Source organism: Aptenodytes forsteri, unplaced genomic scaffold, assembly GCF_000699145.1.
Source record: "Aptenodytes forsteri isolate BGI_AS27 unplaced genomic scaffold, ASM69914v1 Scaffold10, whole genome shotgun sequence".
NCBI lineage: Eukaryota > Metazoa > Chordata > Aves > Sphenisciformes > Spheniscidae > Aptenodytes > Aptenodytes forsteri.
Genome location: NW_008794117.1, coordinates 622,573 through 646,735, shown reverse-complemented (window position 1 = coordinate 646,735; position 24,163 = coordinate 622,573). Strand labels below are relative to the sequence as shown.

At 44.6% G+C, this 24,163-nt stretch overlaps 1 protein-coding gene across 1 annotated transcript in view; it reads left to right on the top strand.

The window, feature by feature from the left end:
• Positions 1–24,163, top strand: part of KIF26B (kinesin family member 26B) — a 215,068-nt gene that overhangs the window by 171,877 nt on the left and 19,028 nt on the right. The window contains exons 10-12 of the mRNA XM_009276296.2: positions 18,127–18,289; positions 19,476–21,943; positions 22,423–23,393. Coding sequence (XP_009274571.1) covers positions 18,127–18,289; positions 19,476–21,943; positions 22,423–23,393 — 3,602 coding nt within the window. The remainder of the gene's footprint in view (positions 1–18,126; positions 18,290–19,475; positions 21,944–22,422; positions 23,394–24,163) is intronic.

Genomic DNA, 24,163 nt, shown 5'->3' with positions numbered 1-24,163 from the left:
GTGGTCTGATTATATTCATATTGAAACATTTCTGGCAGTTAAATCTGCAAACCTTTGCATATTTAAGTAGAGAACATTATTTTGGGAGATCTAGAAAGATGGGCAGAGAGCGGCAAGTTTTCACTGCTCTTGCTGTGCAGCTTCAAAGAAGGGGAGTCCTGAGGGATTCTTGCTCATTTTGCCCATAGTAGGAAGAAAAATTCTCTACCACCATATTTAGGAAAAAGGTCCAGCTTCTGGCAGATGAAAGGCTATGCACTTATTGTCTTAAGGTCAGGGCTAGATGAGTGTTGAGAACTTGCTCAGCGTACTGTCCTCTGCCATTATCCAAGTTTTGAATTGCACAGGTATAGACCAGCAATGGATGTGTTTGAGTGGTTGACTTGGAGACATAATTTGTTTTTTGAGGCATTAATGTTCATATTGATCACCTCTGTTTTTGACTCATTCAGAGTAGGAACCAGTAAACACAGGGCACAATATTGGTATTGCTGGGTGAATCTCGTAGTCTTCAGAAAAGAAACTCCAGCACAGTTAGATTGCAGGAAATTACATAGCCCCTAAATGTGATCTTGTGCTGCTTCTCAAATATGTCTGTCATTGCTCTCAATCTGTTTATATTAATTATTAAATATAGAACTTTTATATTCCATGATGCCCTTAATTTACACAAGCTTTACAGAATGTGGATCAGATACATTTTCCTACCTGTTCTTACCTACATCTTACCATCTTTAATCCTTTGCATTCATTAACAAGTGGTAACATTATGAAACATCCTGTCCTTTTCCTTCTTTATCTCCAATATATTTCAGAAGTAATTTTTATTTATTATGTAGTTCTGGCAATGACTGTGAAGCACTTATTGTCACTGCTGCAGTATCTTTAGTCCATGTTTATTCAGAATCTGAATTCTGGCTGCAGTTTCTCAAATACTTTCATAATTTCAAGCAGGTGGGGGAGAAGGAGGCAGACATAACTGGAAGCCACATTTCTGATTCTGGGCCATTCCAGGGGCCCAGCACCCCATGTTAAACCTTCTGGAGGCTTAACTGGCAGCAGGCACCCCAGGATGCCTGTTGGGCTACCCTGCTGCCTAACATCTCCACAGGACACAGTGCACAGCGCTGTGACCCTGTCTCTGACATGTCCCTTCTACTAGCAGCAGTCATATCCTTGGCAATCCCCTAGGGTAGACTTGTAGGAGACCCACAGGAAATACCATCTTGACTGCTGTCTCAGTGACTGCGCTCCTAAACATTCCCTGATACTATACATGATGCGCTCTTACATGGTGGAGAAGGTCTAGAGATGTGTGAAGCTCTCACCCTTTTCTGTTTTCTTTTATATTTGCGAGGTCTGAAATGGAATGGTATGTTCTGCTGTGTTAATTGATTAAATGGCATCTATCATAACATAAAGAGATCAAACAGAATTATTTTTTCTCCCGCGTTACCGTTTAAAGCTCTCAATTCTGCTCAGATCATTAGCGTATAATTTTCAGATGAGCTAGCCAGAAGGTCCCTAAATAAAAATTAGTAGAAAAGATTAGCTAGGAAAGCTAGACTGGTAATGAGCTGTTGCATTATGGTATTGTGCTAGGTTTATAGTTCATATCTAGCCCTAATCAGTGATAAGTGCAAGTTGCCAGCATTTGATGGCTAATTGGTGTTTCTTGGAATTACACTGCAACAAAAACACTGAAATGTAAATAAAGCTTTTCTTTATATATGACAACTTAAGAGTTAATTATAAATGCTTGGGTCAAATACACCTCAGCTACACTATATGCAAGTCTGCTGCGCTGAGTGAAGTATAAATTTCTTTGGTCCCTTTTGGGTCATTATTACTTTTTTTGAAACTGGTACAGTAGTGGCTTTGAAAACAGAACAGGACCTTTAAACCATTTGCTATGTATTTAATATGTCATACATCACAAAAAAATAACTAAACACAAACTACTGGAAAATATTAACAGTGCAATAATAACTTGAACTCTCATAACGACCCATTTGTTATTGATTGCATTTACTCCGTGTTCATTTGAGAACTGCTGTCCTCCCACAGAATTAATTGGACATAAAATCATAACATGGATCTGAAAAATTATAAAGTAGGAATAAACTAAGCCACAGGACACGAAAGACTTAAAAGCTTGGCTAACTTGACATCTGTGAGCTGAGGTTTTAGTCATTGCACAGCTATAATTAGGTGGCTCTAATCACTCTCATAATGGTAATATGGGAAATGTCCTGTCTGTCCTCAGTAGCTGGTGATGGGAATGACTGCTATGCACAATGTTGTGCTTCAAAACTGTGAAGCCCGACAAGCTCCACGAGCAGGACTGGCTCTGACATGCGTGCTCCAAGAGATACTTAGCCACCTCCTGAGAGGCTGAAGCATACATGATCACACTGTCTCATTGCTAGTCATCCAAATACATTTTTTAATTGGCCATTTAATTGACCATTTCCAATCAGATTTAACACAGGGACAGGCCTTCAGATATCTGAGGTCTGTGCAAGACTTCTGGGACTGGGAGAGGAACAGAGCAGAAGCAGGCTGGGCCATGAAGGTGTGAAGCCAGCAGTTCCCTGCTCCATTGCATGCTGGCTTGCCAACCAGCTGAGCGTAAATGCCGGCCAGCCAGCAGGCACAAGCCAACAGGGAGAGAGGAAGGAGCTGCAGCTGGAGGAGATGAGTTAGGTGGGATGTGGCAAGGTGAGGTCATAGGGACTATGCAGAAGAAGGGACAGCAGAAGTGTAGGAAATTGAGGAACACAGGACACAAACCCACAGGAAACTAGTCTTCATTAATTCCTCTATTCATAGAACAACTTGTTCATTTATTCAGATCCTCACCATTTGAAATGCAATTAGATGAATGTATTTTCCTGCTGAGTAAAATTCATACAGTCAGCAGACAAACCCCTCTCTAAATGATTTGCTCATCAGTATGTATGGAGGAGGAGTGATAGAGAGAAGAGAGGAGCTTAAATGAGTTCACTGCTAGATCGTCTGAATTAAGTGATCAATTTATTGTTACTGCAATAGATGCAAAAGTTAACACTGAAATGTTAAGAAAGTCCCGCTACAACAAAAATTCGGTATTAGCATTCAGATGTTAGAGGAACAAATCCTGAAGGCCTGAGTTAAAACTCACTTTAGAGTAAATCCAGACAACAGGTATTGCCTTCTTGGAGGGTAAGCCTTGAAATAGCTTGACTGTTCCCAAGACAGGGAAATCTGGAACAGCTGTCTGTGCATTTAAATTCAACACTACTCCCAAAATGGGGATACATTTGGATACAACCCTCTGGATACAACCCTCACCCTCTGTTTTATGCAGACATAATACCTAAAGTCTGAATTTCTAGGTGAAAGAACGGTGGTAAATATAATCTGCCTAGACCTGAGTAAATAGCTGAATTGGTGTCCCCTGAGAAATTATTAATTAAGCTGAAGAAGACAGGGAGCTGTAAGATGCATCAGATAGTGAAGACTGATGAGACAACAGTAAGCTAGCGTTGAAGTGGGAGTATCAGAGTAGAGGGAAGGCCACCAGGGAAGTTCTTCAAGGACCATTTTTGGGAGAGATTTTATTTAGTGTTATCATCAGCAGCCTTGACACACAAAGCAGGAGCATGCTAATCATAGTGGCCGGTTACACAAAGCTGAGAGCCATCACCTGTACAAAGGAAGATCAGAAAATCAGATGGGAGCAGCTGTGGGACCTCGAGAGCTAGAGTAATAGAAATGGCACTAATGGCTTGCCCTGATGGACTGCTAACAATTTCTACTGAAATCTGGGAGCTCATCAGCTAGAAGGGGGGTGGGGTGTGTGTACTGATTTAGGCATATTGGTTAATGATCACCGGTGTCCACAGGTGATGTAACAGAAGGTAGTGAAGTCTGAGGGAGCATTAGGAATGACAGCAGAAAAATAGTAATGCCCTTATGTAAAGGACTAGCGATTCCTCTCCTGGATGCAGCTCTGGTCACCCATATAGATGAAGGATGAATTCAGACTGAAACAAGTACAAGAAAGGCTGGCAAGGGGAGTGTAAGTGGTGTCTGTACATGCGGTAGGAGCGTTCCCATCTCTGGGGAGTGAGAGCAATGGAAACAAAAGGGCCATGGGCAAATAGGGGAGTAGATGGCTTTTAGCGTGCCACTCTGAAATGGAAGTGTGTGTGGGCAGTGCTAGGAAGCCCTAATGTTTTTAAGGATGGGTCTTCTAAATGCTTGAGGAGGATTATATGATTCTCTATACCAGGTAGGGGCAGGAGCTGATAATTCAGTTTCTTCTTACCCCAAGCATCACCTTTGTTTTGATGACATCCCACAGGGATCAGGCTCACAGGACCAAACAATGCATTTCTCTTTCCTCCTTCTCCTTCTGTGGTTGTTGTCCATACGCTCTCCTTAACAGAATGACCGTCTTTCCTCTTGGCCTCTCTTGTGTCTCCAGACCCATCGACCAGGGCTGGGTTGATCGGATGCTGAGGAACCCTTTTCCACATCCTTAGGCGATCACAGCAGGCATGCAGAGGGGATGCAGGAAGGAGGCTGCAGAGCCTTGCTGTAAACCACTATAACCTAACATTAAGAATGTGAGAATGGCCGTACTGATTCAGGCCAAATGTCCTTCTAGTATCCTGTCTCTGTCTAAATTCAACAGCAGATGCCAAGGAGAGAGCGTAAGACTAGAATGAGTACTTTGTCAAAATATTCTTGCAGCCTCAACTATTTTCAGCTGCAGGAATTCCTGAGCTTCAGCAGCGGCTTTGTAAACAGAAGGGGGACCTTCCACGCACATTGTAAATGAGTCCAGTTTGAGGCTTTTTGAAGATGGTTGAAGGTTGAAAGGAGCTTTCTATGAAAGACTGGCTCAGCTTGTCTTTGAAATTTTATTTTAGTGCTTCTGGGATTTTGAACAGCTAACTCTGTAATAGATATCTTTTTATCATTTAAAACTAAATACATATAAACAGTAGCAGCTGTATATTGCTTTCTGGCACTCACAGCTCTGTTCTGACGACCAACCTTGTGGAGAGGCAGCTATTAACATGGAAATATTCAAATTTACAGTTGATTTTCTGGGCTTAATAGATACCTATCGAACTCTAAAGCATGCTCTGGTTACTTTAGGTAAAACTGCAAGGTATGTAACAATTATTAAATGGCAAGTTCAAAAGAGTTCCTTTGCTTTGCTGTCACAGACTATTAAGAGATCTCTGAAGTGACAGAGATATAAGAGCCTATTGAGAAGCTTGTCTAATTAATGGTATTATAGTGGGCAAAATAAGTAGAAGAATCCATTTAAAGAGGGAGTGAAACTTCAGATAACATGAAAAATGCATGTGCATCATTAATATTTTAAATTGCTGCATAGATGAAGATAAATGTATTTGATACAGCCTGTCTCCAAATGGTTTAAATAGCAAATATAAGTACATTAAAAATCTTTATATATTGATTTGGTCACTTTTACTTACAATACATAGTACTTGCATGGAGACTGGGGTCCCTCAGGTTTTATTTGGAGTCCTCTGTGAATAAAGTACGATGGAGTGTGAGAGGGGTAAAAGAACCAAACATTTAGTTTTCTTGTGCCTGTGTTTGTAGCTGACAAAATTCCCACTGCCCTGCAGCAGCTGCTAGATTTGGTCCTATGCTGCCAAAAATGTCGTCATAAAACTGCCTGTGGTTCCACGGTTTGACTTCAATGCCATGTATTTGACTTCAGAAGGGACTATTTTATTCATTATGTCATGTACCCTGTCACTAAATCTGTAAAAGCCGAATTCAGACCCTGCTGAAGCTTATGGGAACCTTTCTGTAGATTTCAGTGACAGATGGGTTCAGAGCACTGTGCCATGGGTTTCAGTTCATAAAAATCTCAATTTTGGGGCTTGTTTTCGGACATCATCGAAACCAGGCACCGGTAGAGAAATTTTCATCTATGATCTTTAATTGCCATGCAAGATCAACATCATCACTGTTGTTGCTCAGTCTGTCTCATCACATCTCTAAATCAGCCCATTGTGTGAGTAGCTCAGCCCATCTGTGGATGAAAGTTGTTGCTGTCTGATGGCCATTCACTTTTATGTGAAAGGAGTTTTTGGTCTCTCTCCAGTTCCTAACAAGCTCGCCCGCCCCTATTGACTACTGGCAGTACAAATATAGAGGCCAAGGACTTACAGGCCAGAGAATGCTGTGTTCATCAGATTCTGCAAACACTGTTGCAGGTGTCTAAGAAACTTACTTTGACCCTGAAACTGTATATTGAATAGTAAAGCAAATGGAGTCTGTGAAGTGAAACCAACTTTCTAGTCCATTTTGCTTTTTACAGAAGATAGGTGTAATGGAGAAGCTCAGCTTTCTTACTCTTCTCAAAAGGGAAAGAATGTGTAAAGTTAGACAGCTAAGTCCATACTTAGCCACCTTATTACTTACCCAGATTTTTCGAAGGAGATGGGCATGCACATTGTCTAGGATCTGTATGTATTACCTGTACATGCCAATACAGTATTTCTAAATAACAGTCTTTTTTTTTTAATTCCTGGATGGTTTGGAGCTGAGCAACTGAGGCCAGTGTGTCCTCAGCTGATAAATGGGAGATGACACATAAAAAATTCCCCCATTTTGGAACTTGCTTCACCTGCTTGATTCCCATCCTAGATTAGCAGATCACTTGGCTGCCGCAAAGTCCATCTTCCTTGCCAATGGATAGGGATCGCTTCTTTTAGCAGCTTTTAGCGGTTTAATGCTTCTCTGTGAAGCAGAGTTTGGAGCTGTATGTGAAGAGGAGCTTTAAAAGGTATTAAATTGATTACCAGAGATGGAAGCATGACTTGAGGCTTCTGACTGTTTATTTTGCTCTAATGCTGTTAGTTTAATATTTTTGCTGCTTTACTTTGTGTTTTCACAGCTTATAGTCAGGACCCACTTTCATATGAGTGCATATTTTTTTGTCTATTGATCCAAATGAACAGTTCTGAGAGCATCAGCATCAAGAAAATAATATTTCTAACAATTTGTCTCTTAATGTTGGCATCCAAAAGTGTATAAATACTGGCTGAAAGTTCCCCTGTGGTTGGGAATTTCTCTCATCTGTGTGCCTTCTCTGGTGTGTTCAAGAGTGAAGTTTAAGGAGTTTCAGTCTTGTGTCTGTGGGAGCACAAATAAGATTTCTCTCCATCCAGCCAGCCATCAATTCTCACAGCATTTACAGAGACTTACTGTCTTTGAGGCTTTTATATTATTTCCTCAGTTTCTTCAAATTGGCCAATAGGCTAGAAGCTTATTGCTGGAGGTGATGAGGCAAGCTTGCATGCAGGTGCATAGGCAGTCTGAACTCTTAAGCCTAACTTTCTTTGGGAATACGTCTAGTGAGTGGCATAGATGAATTGTATCATTTTCATAATATTAATGACAGCCAAAGTCTGCCTTCTTTTTTCTTTTTTTCCTTTCCGCACAGGAGTGTGTGCACTTTCACTACCCTCTGCTATAATGCTGTGGACTGAAGGCTCTAGGAGGTCAAAAATCTTACTTACCAAAATGCAAAGTATTTTGCTGAGTGACCTTCACAGTTTCCTGGAGATGTCATCTATTTATGCTAGTAGCGGTGCCAAGTGGAGTGGTTTCTAAAACTGAACAGCAGTCAATTTATTTTCAGGTACCACTCCATTTGGGATTGCAATTAGGATAACTAGAGCTGCTCTCCAGCACAGGAAACTGGGAAGGTCACGCTGCCAAATTGTTGGCATCTTGATGAAGGAGTGTAAACTACTGCTGTCACTACTGCAGATCAAATGAGCCTAACCAGAATGAAGTAATTATGAAATCCTCCCAAAAGATCATGAATATTCATGGATCAATAACAAACATTCGAAGTTAATTTTCGTTTGAGGAAATAACCCTGGTATTCCACTCTCGGTACATATGAATCATAACACTCCTTGCAAGCAAAGGGCAAAGCGCTGCTGCTTGCTGCTCGGGCTCACGGGTGCCGCTGCACATGCAGCAGTGTGCTGCCTCCAGCCGAGCAGTGCGGGAGTGCTCGGTGTGGCAGCAAGCAGCCTTTCCGTCCCCCCTCCAAATTGCCGTGCTGTATTCACCAGGGAGGCAGCCGAAATGGTTACCTAGCTGCCTGGGGTGTGTGTAACACAAGAGTCGTGCCAGTCTGGTAGGCAGGTGCTTGTTTACGCTGAAAGGAGAGTTGATGTGGCCGCTGCCCTGCCCTCTCTGCAGGGGCTGTCACCAATGGTGGCTCTTCAGCACGTGTGACCCCAGCCGGTGACACTGGCAGCAGCTGAGCCGCAGGGAGCTGAAGCCTTCTGAAAAACAACCCCTTTGCTTAGACTCTTGAATGCAGAGTGGAGAACCTCGCTTTAATCAGCTGTGCTCAAAAATAGCAGCCTGTCCCAAAGGGCCCAATCTTGCAAACTAGTGCTTGACCCTGTGAAGGCAGTGGGAGCTGGGGGCAGCAGCCCTGCAGGCAAAGACGCTGAGCAACGGGAGCGGATCCTGCTCTTCATGCTGATGGAGGGGTGTTGGAAATGCCCTCGCTGGGTGTCTCTTTGCTGTGCTCGTGCCAATATTAGCTACCAGAGGGGCTGGTGTGAAGGTGGTTTCCAGAGTGTGTCCTCAGCAGATTGTCAGGGGATGTTTCCTCATGCTTCTTTCTTGCTATGTGTTTTCCCCTATCGCTGCCCTATAGGCACAGGCACTGGCCAGCCACTCTCCACCCCTTCCCTTCCCAGCACTCCCGCTGTGCTGCCAGGGCACAGGCAGCCCGGAGGAGAGGCAGGCAGGCTCCTAAGCTGCTCCAGTTGCTATTCAGCAGCAGATACGACTGTTGCCTTCTCGTATAAAGCAACCAAATGGCTTCACAGAGATAAGCCGAGCCAAACTTGTGGTTGCCATCATGCTTCCAAGTAAAGGGAGCCAAACAAGGAGGGATATTGGGGGCGGGAAGGCTTTTTCCTTCCCTTTGTGAGTGTACCTTGGTAGAAGTTAGCATAGAGACTGTCCACATGCGCAGTCCTTAAATTATTTAAAATCTGGATCATTATTGGTTTTAACTGTGGGGATTTTTTTTCTCCTGTAAATCACAGTCTATTTACTGCGCAGGTTTTCTTAACCAGTGGCGTTGCTGGTTTTGGAGAATCTGGCTTTAAGTCCAACATATAGTTGCTGAGCCTAATTAGCTCCCTGGTTTAATTGAGCTTCTGTTTTTCAGCTAGAATTTATTAGGAGCTGGCACTGTAATGAGACAGACCGCTAGGACCCTTTTCCTTTTTGATTATCTTTGAGCTTTGTTTGTGTGTTTTTAATGGTTGCTTGTGAATGATGTTTGGCTCTGTGCTGTGAGTTGGAGTACAGAGGGGAAGAGGGATCATTTTGTCCATTGGTCTCCAGTAGAGCTGCCCTCCCGACCACCTCCTCCCTCCCACCCCAACGCTTGCTCTTGCTGTGACTTTAAAGTACATCTGGACGTCTGAGTTCTCATTTGAGTAACACATTGACCTGTAAATAAGGGTTTATGTCTTCAGTTTGACATTGCCAAAGTGTGAAGTGCGCCTAAACCAAACCACGTAAATTCACGTAGCTGGGGCAAAGGCTGCGAGGAACTTTTTTCGCTCATTGGTTGAATTATTTAAATGAAGCCCATGCTGCTGTAGCTCCACTGGTGGCACAAGGCAGAAATGAGAAGATGGAGGGGCCGTTTTTCCCTGTGCTAGTGTAGCGGTGTGCAGCTCAGACCTGGGCTGGCAATGTCAGAAACCATGCGCTCTTTAATACGTAGGTAAAAGTGGAGCTGGGGTGTGATAGCAACTGCTTTATTGTGAGATAGTTCTACTATGGATAAGCTTGAATTGGTAAGATCAGTCAGTGGGACTTCCAAAGAGTGGGGGATTTTCCGTCATTTTTGGATAACATACTCCTTGACTGTTTTGTAGACTGTTTAAGTTTCATCAGCTTTGGGAGCAACTTTTAGACAAAAGCTACAGCTCTTGAATGAGCCCCTTTTACGGTGAGAGGGACAGTCTGTTTCAAGGAGTCGGAGTAGCTGGAGCTATTGGGACTCTGTCCTTCTGTCATTAATTTTCTTTTCTGTCTTTGGTGAAAGGAAACAAAAGATGCTATTTTGTGCTTCTGCCACATGCTCATGTGTTGTCACAGGCACAAGAATTGTTCTGCAGTATGAAATTTGCATAGTTAGGCTCTTAAAAGACAAGAATTATAAGGGGGAACCCCCTAGACTTTATATACATTTTGTAATACTAGAATTCAAGTATAAGTCCCTGTTATCCCATACTTGGCTGCAACAACACCTTTCTCCTGCTCTTGACTGCTTCAGTGTCACATCCCTTCCAGATGCGATTGTGATTTTCACAGTACGTGAACCTGAGCACAGTATCCTCTCAGTGTAGTCCTTTCAGCTGGCTCCCCCTTCCCCTGTGCAGTGAGCACAGCTTTCTGTGTTGTTCTAGTGTACCTCATACAAGATAACTAACTGCAGTGGCAGTGGAGATTTCCACTTTGCTTAATTTTCCCTTTAAGACTATTCAGCTTCCACCTGGAACAAGTTCATTATTTCCCCAATGTCTCATTTCACCAGGTGAAGGATTCCCCAGGTTAAAGGTCCAACACATTACCCATCTTTCTTCAACTGCCTCGCTTCAGTCTGCTAACAAAGCCAGGCTTACATGGCTGAACCACCGAGGGCTTTATCACTCCACCTGGCCTCATTTTGCCTGTGCCTACACACATTGCTCCCATTTCCTCTCTCCCTCTATCAAAATTATTAACAGAAAGGAAAGACATAGCTAAGCGAACTATACTGGTTCATCATGAACTCAGCTGTTACACACCTGTAACATCCGCTATTGGGTTTGTGCCTTTTAAGCTATAAACTGTCCTCTGTAGAGATTATTTCCATGCAATAAGAGCCAAAACCAAATGGAGTATTTATGTGGTTCCCTTGTTATGCAAGCATTTATTACTATGAATAAAGCAGTGCATCAGCACAAGGGAGCACAGTTAAGACTTCATGATCAAAAATAACTGCAAAAGTTACTGAGATTTTTCCTTTGACATACCTCTATAAATAATTAAATTACAAGACACCTCAGGGCATACATCATCTGATCCTGTAACAATAACACCTTGAGGGAGTTGACAACTTTCTGCTTTTGGCCAAGTGCCTAGGAAGACACTAAGGTATATGATTAATGGAGAGCACAAACACACACCCTTGCACATCCTAAAGCTTAGTTATAATATTGTATTGTATCCCTTGCAAACTGTTATTATTTCTATTCCTGATGGTGCTGCTATTGTCACTGAATAGCCAAAATCCTCGTAACAGTGGGGTGAGAGGAAAGGGAAGACAAAGAAAATATTTGTTATTAAGGTGGTGGAAAAAAAAAACAAAACAAAGCATGTAATATAATTGGTTAAATAATTCCACAGAAAAATCATTATTCCAAGACACTAACTGGCTCTTCCTCTCCAGTATTCCCTCCTTTTGTGGAACAGTCCTGTGTTTGCCTCTCCCATACAGAGAATGAGATGCTGGGCAACGAAAACTACTGCGAATTTCCTGAGCGTAATATTTATTCTTATTGCTTCATTTTCTATTCATGAATTCTATTTTGCAGCCCTAAACAAAAGCAATTACGATTTGCCTCTTTTTTGTGTAGCTCACTTCAAACACATTGCTCGCACAGATTCTCATAAAGCTGAAGGACCTGACAGAAGAAGATCCAGGAAAGCACTGCCCATGCTATGCCCCCTCACCCTGGCCTGCGCCTCACCTGGGCAGCATGAGGCAGTCAGCCATGCCAAATTATGGCGGGGTTATGGGGTTCCTCTGCAGGGTATCGGTGAGAAGGTGGGGGGACTCGAGTGGGGACAGGGGCCTTGGAGGTCAGGCAGTGACAGTGGAGGGAGGATGTTAGAGGGAGCAAGAGGTGAGGAAAGAGGAGATTAGTACTGGGAGAGTGTCTAGCAGTGATGCTGGAGTCTGGCAAAGTCTGGTGTAGCTGGTTAGACCACCTAAGGATGAAACGGAGCTCTGCTGGGCTGTTTAGGTGACGAGCTGGGGGTGATGATCATGGTATGGGAATGAGAACGAGTAAGAAGGTTGGATGAGGAAAGCCCAGGATAGACACTGATAGAAGAGAACAGGATTGTCTGATGAGAGAAGAGCATGGCAAAAAGGATGTGAACACATGAGAGCACATCTCTCCTACAGCACAGGAAAGGATTGTGATGCTCCTGAGTCTCACTGTTTTTCTACAGGCAGAATATACTAGCAAAAACCTCATGGTAAATTGTGAGTCATGTCCTCCTTCTCTACTGCTTGTCCATACAAAAGGTGGCAGCCGGCTGCTGCTGCTAGCTAGTTGGCTAGTTCAGCAGCTGAGGCTTTTTAATACATAGAAAGGTTCCAAGCTTGTTGACGTCTCATTGAAGGGTAAACACAAATCCACATGAAATTACATAAAATATATACAAGAGCATTCAGATTGTGAAATCAATCACTACAGGGGCAGGAAATGTCAAAATTAAGGTTGTCCTGGCTAACTTTCTTTGGCCTCATGGGCTATATATTGTCTTGTCTTTGCAGGATTCCCCCCACCTCCCTCCCCCAATTATCATCTTTTTCAAAGCAGATAAAGGACCTGCTTTAGAGATGAATCAGAACTGTGCAATGATGTGGTCATTGTCAATAAATTCCTTCCCTAATTTGTAGCAGAAGTTGGAAGGAATATGGAAAATGGGACCGAGGGCTGTGGAAGAGAAGGGAGGTATTCTGAAGGGATCTGGTACCACCTTCAGAACTGGCTCTGCCAATGCATTCCTAAAATTTTTAGATGGGCTATTAATTGTATGTTCCTGGTTTTCTGGGTACCTAGATTGAGAACCAGCTGCCCCATTTTCTCTGCAAGAGAAGTCAAAGTTAGCTGTACTTTGAATATAAAAGACTATATAATGCTCAGTACTCTGAAAGATCAGTGCTTCACATCAAACACCTATACTTAGTGAAGTCTGCAATGCTGCAGGTATTATCAGAGGATTATATACCTCACCTCAGAGACATTCATCAGATACTGCACTGATAAGCTCCACAGGAAAAAAAAAAAACAAACCTTTGAAGAAATCAGTCATTCTGGATTCAGAGTTGAGTTTGTATAGTCCTAACAGTAGATAAGGCACAAGTCCGCACATTAAAAGGCAAGGATTAAATGAAAGACTGAATAACTTCTTGTTCAGTGAGCACTGTTTATCCTGTGCAGTGATTGAGGCAGGGGTCTAGTGGAAAAATAGTATCCAGTCATGAAATTAAACACTTTAACTTAATGCACATAGGCAAGTGGGATTTATGCAATGTCCGAGGAAACATATCATGATCTTGAGTACTTAATTCTTCAATGTAAGTTTCTGTATTGTTTGAATCTGAGTATAATTAATCATTCATGAGGAAGGAAAATATAGATATGTATGAGGAGCATGAAGATGGATATTTTTCCTTCTTACTGAGCAAGTGAAAGGACTAATTTACACTGATCCCAGTTTGCATGGTGGAAGTCTCAGAAGAGAAGAAATAGAGAACGCTGTGCTCACTGCAGCACTGCCACATCTCTCTTTTGGGGAGGTTTAATACCTGCTAGGGTTCCTTATGGTCGCTATTGAGAGATTCAGAAAATAGCACTATAAGTCCTCCAGCAGCTGCTGTAATGTGAGAGGGTGGAAATATGGAGGAGGTAAGGGAGCAGTGTGGAGAAGAGAGAGCTCCTCTCCACGTGGAGGGCTGCTACTCCATGGAATGAACTGGAGCTTTCTGCCTGGCAAGCTGCACAGTTCTTTCTTTCTGGATCCCCTGTACCGTACCTGCTGACATACATACTTCCTAGAGACATCTGAGTTTAGTTTCCTGCCCCCAGGGCTCCTGCCTCTGGACTTTTCCAGAGATAGAGCTTTGCATACTTTATTTTGGGGTTTTACCTGTGTGGGATGTATGAATAGTATTTAGTAGTAGTTTGCTGTAGCCATGATGATCTAAGGAGTTAGGCAAGAAAAGGTTTACAAGTAAGGGTAATGTATTTTGTTAGACCCAGTGTCTAACCAAGGTCTTGTTTAATATCTTTATCGATGATCTGGATGAGGGGATCGAGTGCACCCTCAGTAAGTTTGCAGACGACACCAAGTTGGGTGGGAGCGTTGATCTGCTCGAGGGTAGGAAGGCTCTGCAGAGGGACCTGGACAGGCTGGATCGATGGGCCGAGGCCAATTGTATGAGATTCAACAAGGCCAAGGGCTGGGTCCTGCACTTCGGCCACAACAACCCCATGCAGCACTACAGGCTTGGGGAAGAGTGGCTGGAAAGCTGCCTGTCAGAAAAGGACCTGGGGGTGCTGGTTGACAGCCGGCTGAACATGAGCCGGCAGTGTGCCCAGGCAGCCAAGAAGGCCAATGGCATCCTGGCCTGTATCAGAAACAGTGTGGCCAGCAGGAGTAGGGAAGTGATCGTGCCCCTGTACTCGGCCCTGGTGAGGCCGCACCTCGAATACTGTGTTCAGTTTTGGGCCCCTCACTACAAGAAGGACATCGAGGTGCTGGAGCGTGTCCAGAGAAGGGCAACGAGGCTGGTGAGGGGTCTGGAGAACAAGTCTTCTGAGGAGCGGCTGAGGGAACTGGGGTTGTTTAGCCTGCAGAAAAGGAGGCTGAGGGGAGACCTCATCGCTCTCTACAACTACCTGAAAGGAGGTTGTAGTGAGGTGGGTGTCGGTCTCTTCTCCCAAGTAACAAGCGATAGGACGAGAGGAAATGGCCTCAAGTTGCGCCAGGGGAGGTTTAGATTGGATGTGAGGAAAAATTTCTTTACTGAAAGAGTGGTGAAACATTGGAACAGGCTGCCCAGGGAAGTGGTTGAGTCCCCATCCCTGGAGGGATTTAAAAGACGAGTAGATGAGGCACTTAGGGACATGGTTTAGTGGGCATGGTGGTGTTGGGTTGACGGTTGGACTCGATGATCTTAGAGGTCTTTTCCAACCTCAGTGATTCTATGATTCTATGATTCTAAGTGATGCAGTTAGAAAAATGAGGTAACTTTTAAGTACTGAAAAGGCTGCAGAATTGACTTACTGATATACAGGCTTTAGAGTCTGAAGTGTGGTATCCTGACCCCATCTTCATTGTTCTCTGTGTATTATATCCCCATATTCATGATGGGTTATGGTAAATTTCCTAAACTACAAAAACATTAGTGGATGGGATAGAAACACATTTAAAATTAAGACAGGTGTATAAAATGGGGTCATTGTGCTGCTCTGGCATATCATTTTATTGCTCTTGGAGCAGAATAGAAATGGACCATTAGCATTTCTGAAGATCTCCCATTTACTATGAAGACATTGGTGCATTTCACTATGCTGCTATGAGAAATCTGGGACCTTCTGCAAGCCAGCCTCTGCTCAATACAATGAGCAACATGCACCCAGGAGCAGCAGACCTTCTGTGAGCTTCTTCAAAATTTCCTGTGCCTTAGTTTAGTTTGCACAGCCAGAAGATCAACAAAGGTCTTCCTTCTCAGAGCTCTTCCAGTGCAGAAGTGCAGATGTGCAGACCTTCTCTTTGTAAAACTTCTGCTTTCACAGGAAATTTTGGTTTTGCAAATACCAGCTCATGAATCACCTAATGAAACAATTCAGAGCCTTTCTTTTTTTCAGGCAGAAATGCCATGTCAGCGTTCAGAAGAACAAAGCCTCTACTTTGTGTGTAACACTGTCTGTCAAGCAAATTTCAGTGAGACATCCAAAACATTTTACCAATATTTTACTTGATGAGGATAGGTTGAGTTAAAAATTAAGCCATACATTTTGGTGTTATTATGTTCTCTTTGATTTTCTTTCTTTACTTTAGAAGTTAGTAGGTGCTATTGTGAGAGATCAGTGAACCTTGAACAGGTGAACTTGTCTTATGACAATGTCCAGAATCGACAAAAATCTGTGTTTAGCAAATTTCTTCCTCTTTATTTTATTTCTCAGTGTAGAATAATGACATAAGGCTAGTTATTTTGTCTGGGTGCAAAGTGAAGTTGATAGTCAAGATGCAGACTGTGCTGAATGAGCAAACTCTGAAATTAGAAATCAGTGTTGGCTGGGCTTTTTTGCTGCTAGGTTTCAGGCTTTAATCCTAAACAAATCTGCCCTTTAGTTCCTATCTGATAGATGTCAGAGGATCATTTGAATTATAGAATAGGTATTTCCTCTGTATCATCATTCTTCTTGCAAGTGTGTATTTCAGTACAAGGCAGATGGCACAGATTATTTTATATTCATAATGCATATACCTCTAGGAGAGCCACGCCGCAGTGTGCTGATGCTGGCTGCATGGGTTATGTATTCTCAGGAGACCGACATGTTCAGAATGTATTCTTTTGCCCTTTCCCCTGTCGTCTCATGTTTTGCTATGATCGAAGCACTAGCAAATGAAAGGCTTGTTATTGATTTCTGTGCAGATGTTAATAATTTCCAAGTGGCAGTAACTGATGTACAAAATTTGACATCTTAATTATTCCTTGATGGAAAGGAGGGCCACTAACCTGAAATACAGCAGCCTATTAACTCTGGATCTGTGGATACAAAGCAGCCTTAGGTCACAAGTGAAATGAGTGAGGCTGTCTCAGTATAGTCTTTATGGATGTTTGTTTGCTTCTCAAAGACACCAGACTGTCTTCAATGTGTCTGGAGCAGATGGAAGCAGAAATCCTGAAACAAAAAATGCTTTACTTCCAGTATTGCTAGTCTCGCTGAAATCGCAAGTACTGGAGATCTCAGGAGAAGCACAATTTATGAGCTCCCCAGATTTATTGCTAGATGCATCAAAATGTGCATCCCAAATGCTGTTGTTTACTCAATCAAAAAGAGAGGTTCAAAAATTTGGTGTTTGTCTGTCAGTCCCATCCAGTAGGCATAGCTTCAGTTCCCAGCAGTTGCAGCTTTATGCAGAACTCCCGTGAGCTGGAAATGTTAAGTGGATGACCAAGGGCACACATGCACCATAGGTCATTAGCAGATATGGAACAGTGAGCCCCAAAAATCTGATCCCAGCCACTGAAGGTATTGCTATCATTACAACAGTGAAAGCAATTCCTTTAGAAATAGGAAAATATCAGGCTGTCGCTATCTTTGCTTTCAGCAAACCTTTAGTGTAGGAGAGGCTCTCTTCAAGGCTGTGCCATTTCCCAACTAACCATCCATTTGACCTGTACACCTTGTAGCTAAAGCTCTCTTTAAAAATTATATCGTGCATTTCTGACTACAGGAGTAGATGACCACCACAGAAGCGTTATATATGCATCATTATGCTGTTAAAATTCATATTCTTAGTCCAGTCACAGACAGCCCCACAATAAGGCATCAGCATTTCAAAAGCTATCCTATGCTGAACAATAGAGTAAATGGCAAGAACAGAAAATTTGATTTCTGCTTCGGTGGAAGAAAAGATCTAATATGAAAGAACAATTGTGTGAAGTCTTAAGGCTTGATTGTTTTGTATATCACCAGCATAATCCAAAATTAATTTCAGTTATATAATAATAATATTATTGTTGTTGTTATTATTATTATTATTATTATCATCATCATCATCATTATTGAGTTGCCGAGTGCCCTAGAAGGCAAGAAAAAATTTGGGTCCTCTAATCTAATCCACCACCCTCTTGTCCTCCAGAGCTGGGCCAGAGTTTGCTTGCACACCATGCACTGGAAAAGGGCAGCAGTTTGATGTTTGCTGCAGCAGCTCCTTAACAGTTAGTCTCCAATGCTGGTCTGCATCTCTGTATTGGCAGTGGTAACAGTGCAGAAGGACTGAGGCCGGAAGAAGACAGAAAGGGGGAACTGGGAAGAGGAAAGAAGTTTGAATTGTAGTCCAGGGTCATTCAGCATGCTCAGCTGCAAACACAACATAGTGCAGACCTGAGGAAGGAAGCTAATTAGGATTCCATTAAAAAGAGGAGAAAAAATCTTGCTGAGACCCAAGTCACATCATGATGGTCAAAGTGAAACCTTGCTCACTAATGTAGCCTTAATTCATTTTATTTTGCAGAGACAGCAAGCTCACCATGTTGCTTCGGGAGTCCTTGGGGAATATGAACTGCCGCACCACAATGATAGCTCACATTTCAGCCGCTGCGGGGAACTATGCCGAGACGCTGTCCACCATCCAGATTGCATCAAGGGTCCTCAGGATGAAGAAAAAGAAAACTAAGGTAAGACAATGTATAACTCCCTTCTTGTAATGGTGGAGGAGGGAGGAAGAAGGTCCCTAAAGGATCCTTGATGGGGTAGAGCAGCATGTAACAAAATCAGTAATCAATTCCAAAGTGCGTGGGTTGTATGTACCCTGTCCTAGGCAAGTGGCTTACAGCACATAGCAGAGACTAGGGGGGTTAAACGCTTCAGCTTCAGATATAGAGGAGTGAGTTCAGACATATCTGCTATAGCAGGTTTGTAAGCTGGCCTCATTTAATGATATAGCTGTCAGAGAGCATTTATTTTCAGTTATGCTCTTAGTGCTAATGAAATAATAAGGAATGAAACTGCTGTAGAGTTAAAGGAAATTGTGATTAATGAAGAATTAGATCCTCTATGCTTCTCAGAGAGAGCAGGAGCAAAATAAATGCAAAGCAGTGTGTCCATTGCCAGCATTGATGCCTTTTATTCCCATTGCTTCTAAATACGGGTGATAGATTTTCCAAGAAGTAGAGTGAGGATGGGCTGTATCCACTTTCATGTTTTAGAGTCCTGGTTCCTTCTCTACAGCTTATGGTGTGAATTGGGCATGACAAGTGAATTTTATGCATTTCATTTAAATTGACAGCCTGTGGATTGACAAAACCTTTTTTGTCAATGGATTGAAGAGAGGCAAGTGAAGGGATTCAGTCCAGGCACCATCACAGCAGTGGGTCTCCAGAGACCTCTGAGTGCACGTTATACAATTCCACACACTGGTAGTATGACCAAATGGGGATTGTCTTTATTTTCTGTGCCTTATTTGTGTAATGAGTTTTCTTGTTCCTCTTTACATACACACACAGACACAGACACACAGACACACAGACACACACACACACAAAATCAGCAAAGCCTTTGCCAAATATCTGATTTCTTTGGCCAGGCTCAATTAAGGGAGGGATCCTAATCCATTTGTTCAGTACTTTTTTTTTGAAGTCTCATGATTTCAAGTGGGACACAGAGTTGGGGTATTGGGTTCTCCATTGAACACTGTTGTGTGTTTGCTGTAGGACTGTGGATAAGAAGCTTCAGAGCTCTGTGCCTTAGTTTAGAGATTTCCCAGTTTAGATGTGACTGTGACCTTTTTGTGTATGCGCTTTGTGCAAGGAGATGTTTGCAATGCTGAAATGTTGTGGTCTCTCTCTCTCTCTCATATTGCAGTACACATCGAGTTCTTCTGGAGGAGAGAGTTCTTGTGAGGAGGGCAGGATGCGGAGGCCAACCCAGCTGAGGCCTTTCCATTCTAGAAACACTGTTGACCCAGACTTCCCTATTTTGCATTTATCAAGTGATCCTGATTATTCGTCCAGCAGTGAGCAGTCATGTGACACGGTGATTTATGTCGGCCCCAATGGCACTGCCCTTTCTGATAAGGAACTGACAGATAATGAGGGTCCCCCTGACTTTGTTCCCATAGTTCCTGCTCTGCAAAAGACCAAAAATGAGGGCAGGTTGGAGGAAGTTAGTGAATCAGGGCCCAGCACATCTGAAAGAGACTGCCTGAAGTGCAACACCTTTGCAGAGCTCCAGGAGAGGCTGGATTGCATAGATGGCAGTGAAGAGACCGACAAATTTCCCTTTGAAGAGAAGCCTGCTCAATTTAGTTCAGACCAGATGTCTAAGTGCTCTGTCTCAAGTCAGCTGGCAGAGCTTAGCCACTTACCAGACTCGGATAAGGAAGATACGGTGCCAGAATGTCAGCATCCTGATAGAGAAGCCAAGGAAAATATAAATGCAACACCCAGCAAAACTAAGACAAATCACTCCCCTGTTCCTTCTGGAGCTCTTACTAACGTTCTTTCAACTCCTTCTTCTCCCAGGAGTGTAACAGGCAGCTCTAGTAAAGAGCTTAGCTCTTGTCAGTTAGCACACAGTGCCAGCTTGCAGAGCAGCAGAGAAGGTCTCAACACCTGTGGATTTGTGGAAGGCAAACCTCGGCCAATGGGTTCGCCCCGGCTTGGCATTGCGAGCCTCTCGAAGACGTCTGAGTACAAGCCACCAACTTCTCCTTCCCAGAGGTGCAAGGTCTATACACAGAAAGGAGTCCTGCCCAACTCCACTCCCCCACCAGCTCCCCTGAGTAAGGATACTGGGATGACATCTAGTGAATCTTTATTGCAGCCCGAAATCCGGACCCCACCTGTAGGCATGAGCCCTCAGATCATGAAGAAGCCGGTGTCCTCCAGCAATGGGGATTTTGAAGAGACCGTTCTCGATGAAGATCGGCAACGAAGCATTTCTCCAGAATCCAAGAAGGAGATTCTGAGCACCACCATGGTGACTGTGCAGCAGCCGTTAGAGCTGAATGGAGAGGACGAGCTGGTGTTCACCCTTGTAGAAGAGCTAACCATTAGTGGGGTCCTTGACAATGGGCGCCCAACCAGTATCATCAGTTTTAACAGCGACTGCTCTGTGCAGGCTTTAGCCTCTGGGTCTAGGCCAGTCAGTATTATCAGCAGCATATCTGAAGATCTTGAATGTTACTCCAGTGCAGCTCCTGTGTCTGAAGTCAGCATCACACAGTTCCTTCCACTTCCAAAGTTGGGCCTGGATGACAAATCCCAGGATGATGGCAGCAGGCGCTCATCCATCAGCTCATGGTTGAGTGAAATGAGCACAGGGAGTGATGGTGAACAGTCGTGCCACAGCTTCATAGCCCAGGCATGCTATGGGCATGGGGAAGCAATGGCAGAACCCCCTGTCTCCGAGTTTGCGAGCACCATACAAAGTGCCAGCATGATTTGTGTAAGTGACAAACAGAAGCCAGTGACTGACAACATGCTTATACTGTCGGAAATAGGGGAGGAAGCTTTCGGCAAAGTGCCACCCATTAAAGGCTGTAAAATATCAGCTCTAGGGAAAACTACTGTCACAATCAAGAACACCGCAAGCCTCAGCAGCTGTGAAGGCTACATCCCAATGAAGACAAACATTACCGTGTATCCATGTATTACCGTTAATCCCTTCAAAGTACAAGACACTGATGACGCTGTACCAGTCTGTACTGCAGACCCAAAGGTTGCTCATCCCCATGACAGGAAAGAATCCAGTGCTAAGAAGGATATCAAATTTGAAGACCCTTGGCTGAAGAGAGAAGAAGATGTAAAAAAGGACAGCTCTGGGAGTAGTGATGGGCCAAGGCCTGACACGGCTGCAGTTTCAGCCAAGCCTGAGCACAGCACAAAGCAGTCCTCAGTGGACAGGTTTAGCAGCAGCAGCGGGGATGCCTCTATCTCCCCAGGATCTGACAGTCTGAAGAGGATTGTGGATGGGTGTGAGGTGGCAGCGTCCGGCTCTGCAACCCAAAGCCCTGTTCATTCCAGTGACGGCTTGAAGAACGGCAGCCTCCCTCGAGGGCTCCTGAAGGCAAGCAAGTCGGAGGAGCCTGACAGTCACCTCCATCCTACTGCCACTGACACCAGCGGAGTTGGCTCTCCTGCCTTCTCCCAGTTTTCTAAGGCTAGCCTTGACAAGAAAATGGCCTCTCCCAAACACTGTGTCCTCACTCGTCCCAAAGGGACACCTCCTCTGCCACCAGTGAGAAAGTCAAGCTTGGATCAGAAGAACAGAGCCAGCCCCCAGCACAGTGCAGCCAGCAGCACCACGAGCAGTCCCTCCAGCCAGCCCGGGTCCTTCCTGGCCAGCTTCCCCGAGGAGCTGAATGCCAAACAGAAGGGCCCTGGCATCGACAGCAGCAGCAGCAACAGCAGCAGCAACAACAGCAGCAGCAGCAAGCTCTTCAGTGCCAAACTGGAGCAGCTCGCCAGCAGGACCAACTCCCTTGGGAGGTCCACAGGAAGCCACTATGAGTGTTTGTCACTGGAAAGAGCAGAAAGCCTGTCCTCTGTGAGCTCCAAAATGAGCCCTGGCAAAGACACCACCATGCCTAGGGCTGAATGCCAAATGCCAAACAGAAGGGCCCTGGCATCGACAGCAGCAGCAGCAACAGCAGCACAGCAGCAGTCCTCACTCGTCCCAAAGGGACACCTCCTCTGCCACCAGTGAGAAAGTCAAGCTTGGATCAGAAGAACAGAGCCAGCCCCCAGCACAGTGCAGCCAGCAGCACCACGAGCAGTCCCTCCAGCCAGCCCGGGTCCTTCCTGGCCAGCTTCCCCGAGGAGCTGAATGCCAAACAGAAGGGCCCTGGCATCGACAGCAGCAGCAGCAACAGCAGCAGCAACAACAGCAGCAGCAGCAAGCTCTTCAGTGCCAAACTGGAGCAGCTCGCCAGCAGGACCAACTCCCTTGGGAGGTCCACAGGAAGCCACTATGAGTGTTTGTCACTGGAAAGAGCAGAAAGCCTGTCCTCTGTGAGCTCCAAAATGAGCCCTGGCAAAGACACCACCATGCCTAGGGCTGGAAGGAGCCTCAGCCGCAGTGTCATGTCCTCACCCACCAACTCGGGCCTCTCCCATTCTGCAGGTGCCTCCCCGAAAGCCAGCCAGTCAAAGATCTCTGCAGTCAGCAAGCTCCTGCTGGCGAGTCCCAAGGCCCGCAGCCTGTCTGCCTCTGCCACCAAAACGCTCAGCTTCTCGACCAAGTCTCTGCCTCAGTCTGTAGGGCAGAGCTCCAGTTTGCCTCCCAGTGGGAAGAACATGTCCTGGTCAACGCAGTCCCTCAGCAGAAACAGGGGCTCCAGCCTTGCTTCCAAATTGCCCCTTCGGGCTGTCAACGGGCGGATTTCAGAGCTGCTCCAAGGGAGCGCCAGTGCCAGAGTCTTACAGCCGCGGGGAAGCTCAGAGGCAGATGAGCACGGGGGCCCTCCTGGAGATGAAAAGCCAGCTGTTCACATGCTGCCTTCACCTTACAGCAAGATCACCCCTCCTCGGAAACCTCACCGCTGCAGCAGTGGGCACGGGAGTGACAACAGCAGTGTCCTGAGCGGGGAGCTGCCCCCCGCCATGGGGAAAACAGCCCTCTTCTACCACAGCGGGGGGAGCAGTGGCTACGAGAGCATGATGAGGGACAGCGAGGCGACAGGGAGTGCCTCTTCAGCACAAGACTCCATGAGTGAGAACAGCAGCTCTGCTGGCGGCAGGTGCCGAAGTCTCAAAAATCCAAAGAAACGATCAAATGCAGGTAAACTTGCGGTGGTGTGAAAGAGGGATGCAGACCAAAGCAGGTAACTAGTACATGGTGGGGAGGCTAGCCCTAAAGGTGAGCTAATTCAGTACCAGCTATATCTCTCAGCAGAAAAGCAAGGCCAGGGTAAGTGTCCTAGGCTCCAGTTTCTTCATTTTACAACATGCACAAATCCTGTGTGGTTGCGCTGCCTTTGCAGTGGAGTCTCCCCCTCACCCATTTCACTTAGGTTTACTTCATATGACCAGAAGAACATTTATCCCTAAAACCAGTTAGTATTGCCAATGGCAGCCACATTCAAGTATTTATTTATATAAATATTCTTCTGACTTGATTCCAGAAAGATGCCTTTGTGAGGTGGTGAAATGTAACTGTTACTCTTAAGCACTTTGGGCACAGACTCCCCTCTTGGTATGCACGTGTTTCACCCCCACAAGACCAGAGTCTTGCTGAATAGCAGTATCTGTGTGAGCCCACTTTTCCTCCTTGTGTGCTCTGGATGCCCAAAGGTGCAAGATGCCCCACAGCTGAAACCACCGCTGAGTTCCTTCTTCCTACCTAGAAGATAGAACAAAGTTGTGCCCATGCCCCTTGAAAGATGATATCCTGCCTCTGAGACTCTTGTTTTTTAACTTTTGAGTTATGAGTCCTTCTTTTCCCAGTAATTTATTGATAACAAATAATAAATTCTATTATTAATAATATATGGGAACTACTGCACTGAAGCACTTGCAAATCTGAAACCTTTTTAGTGATCATAGAAAGGA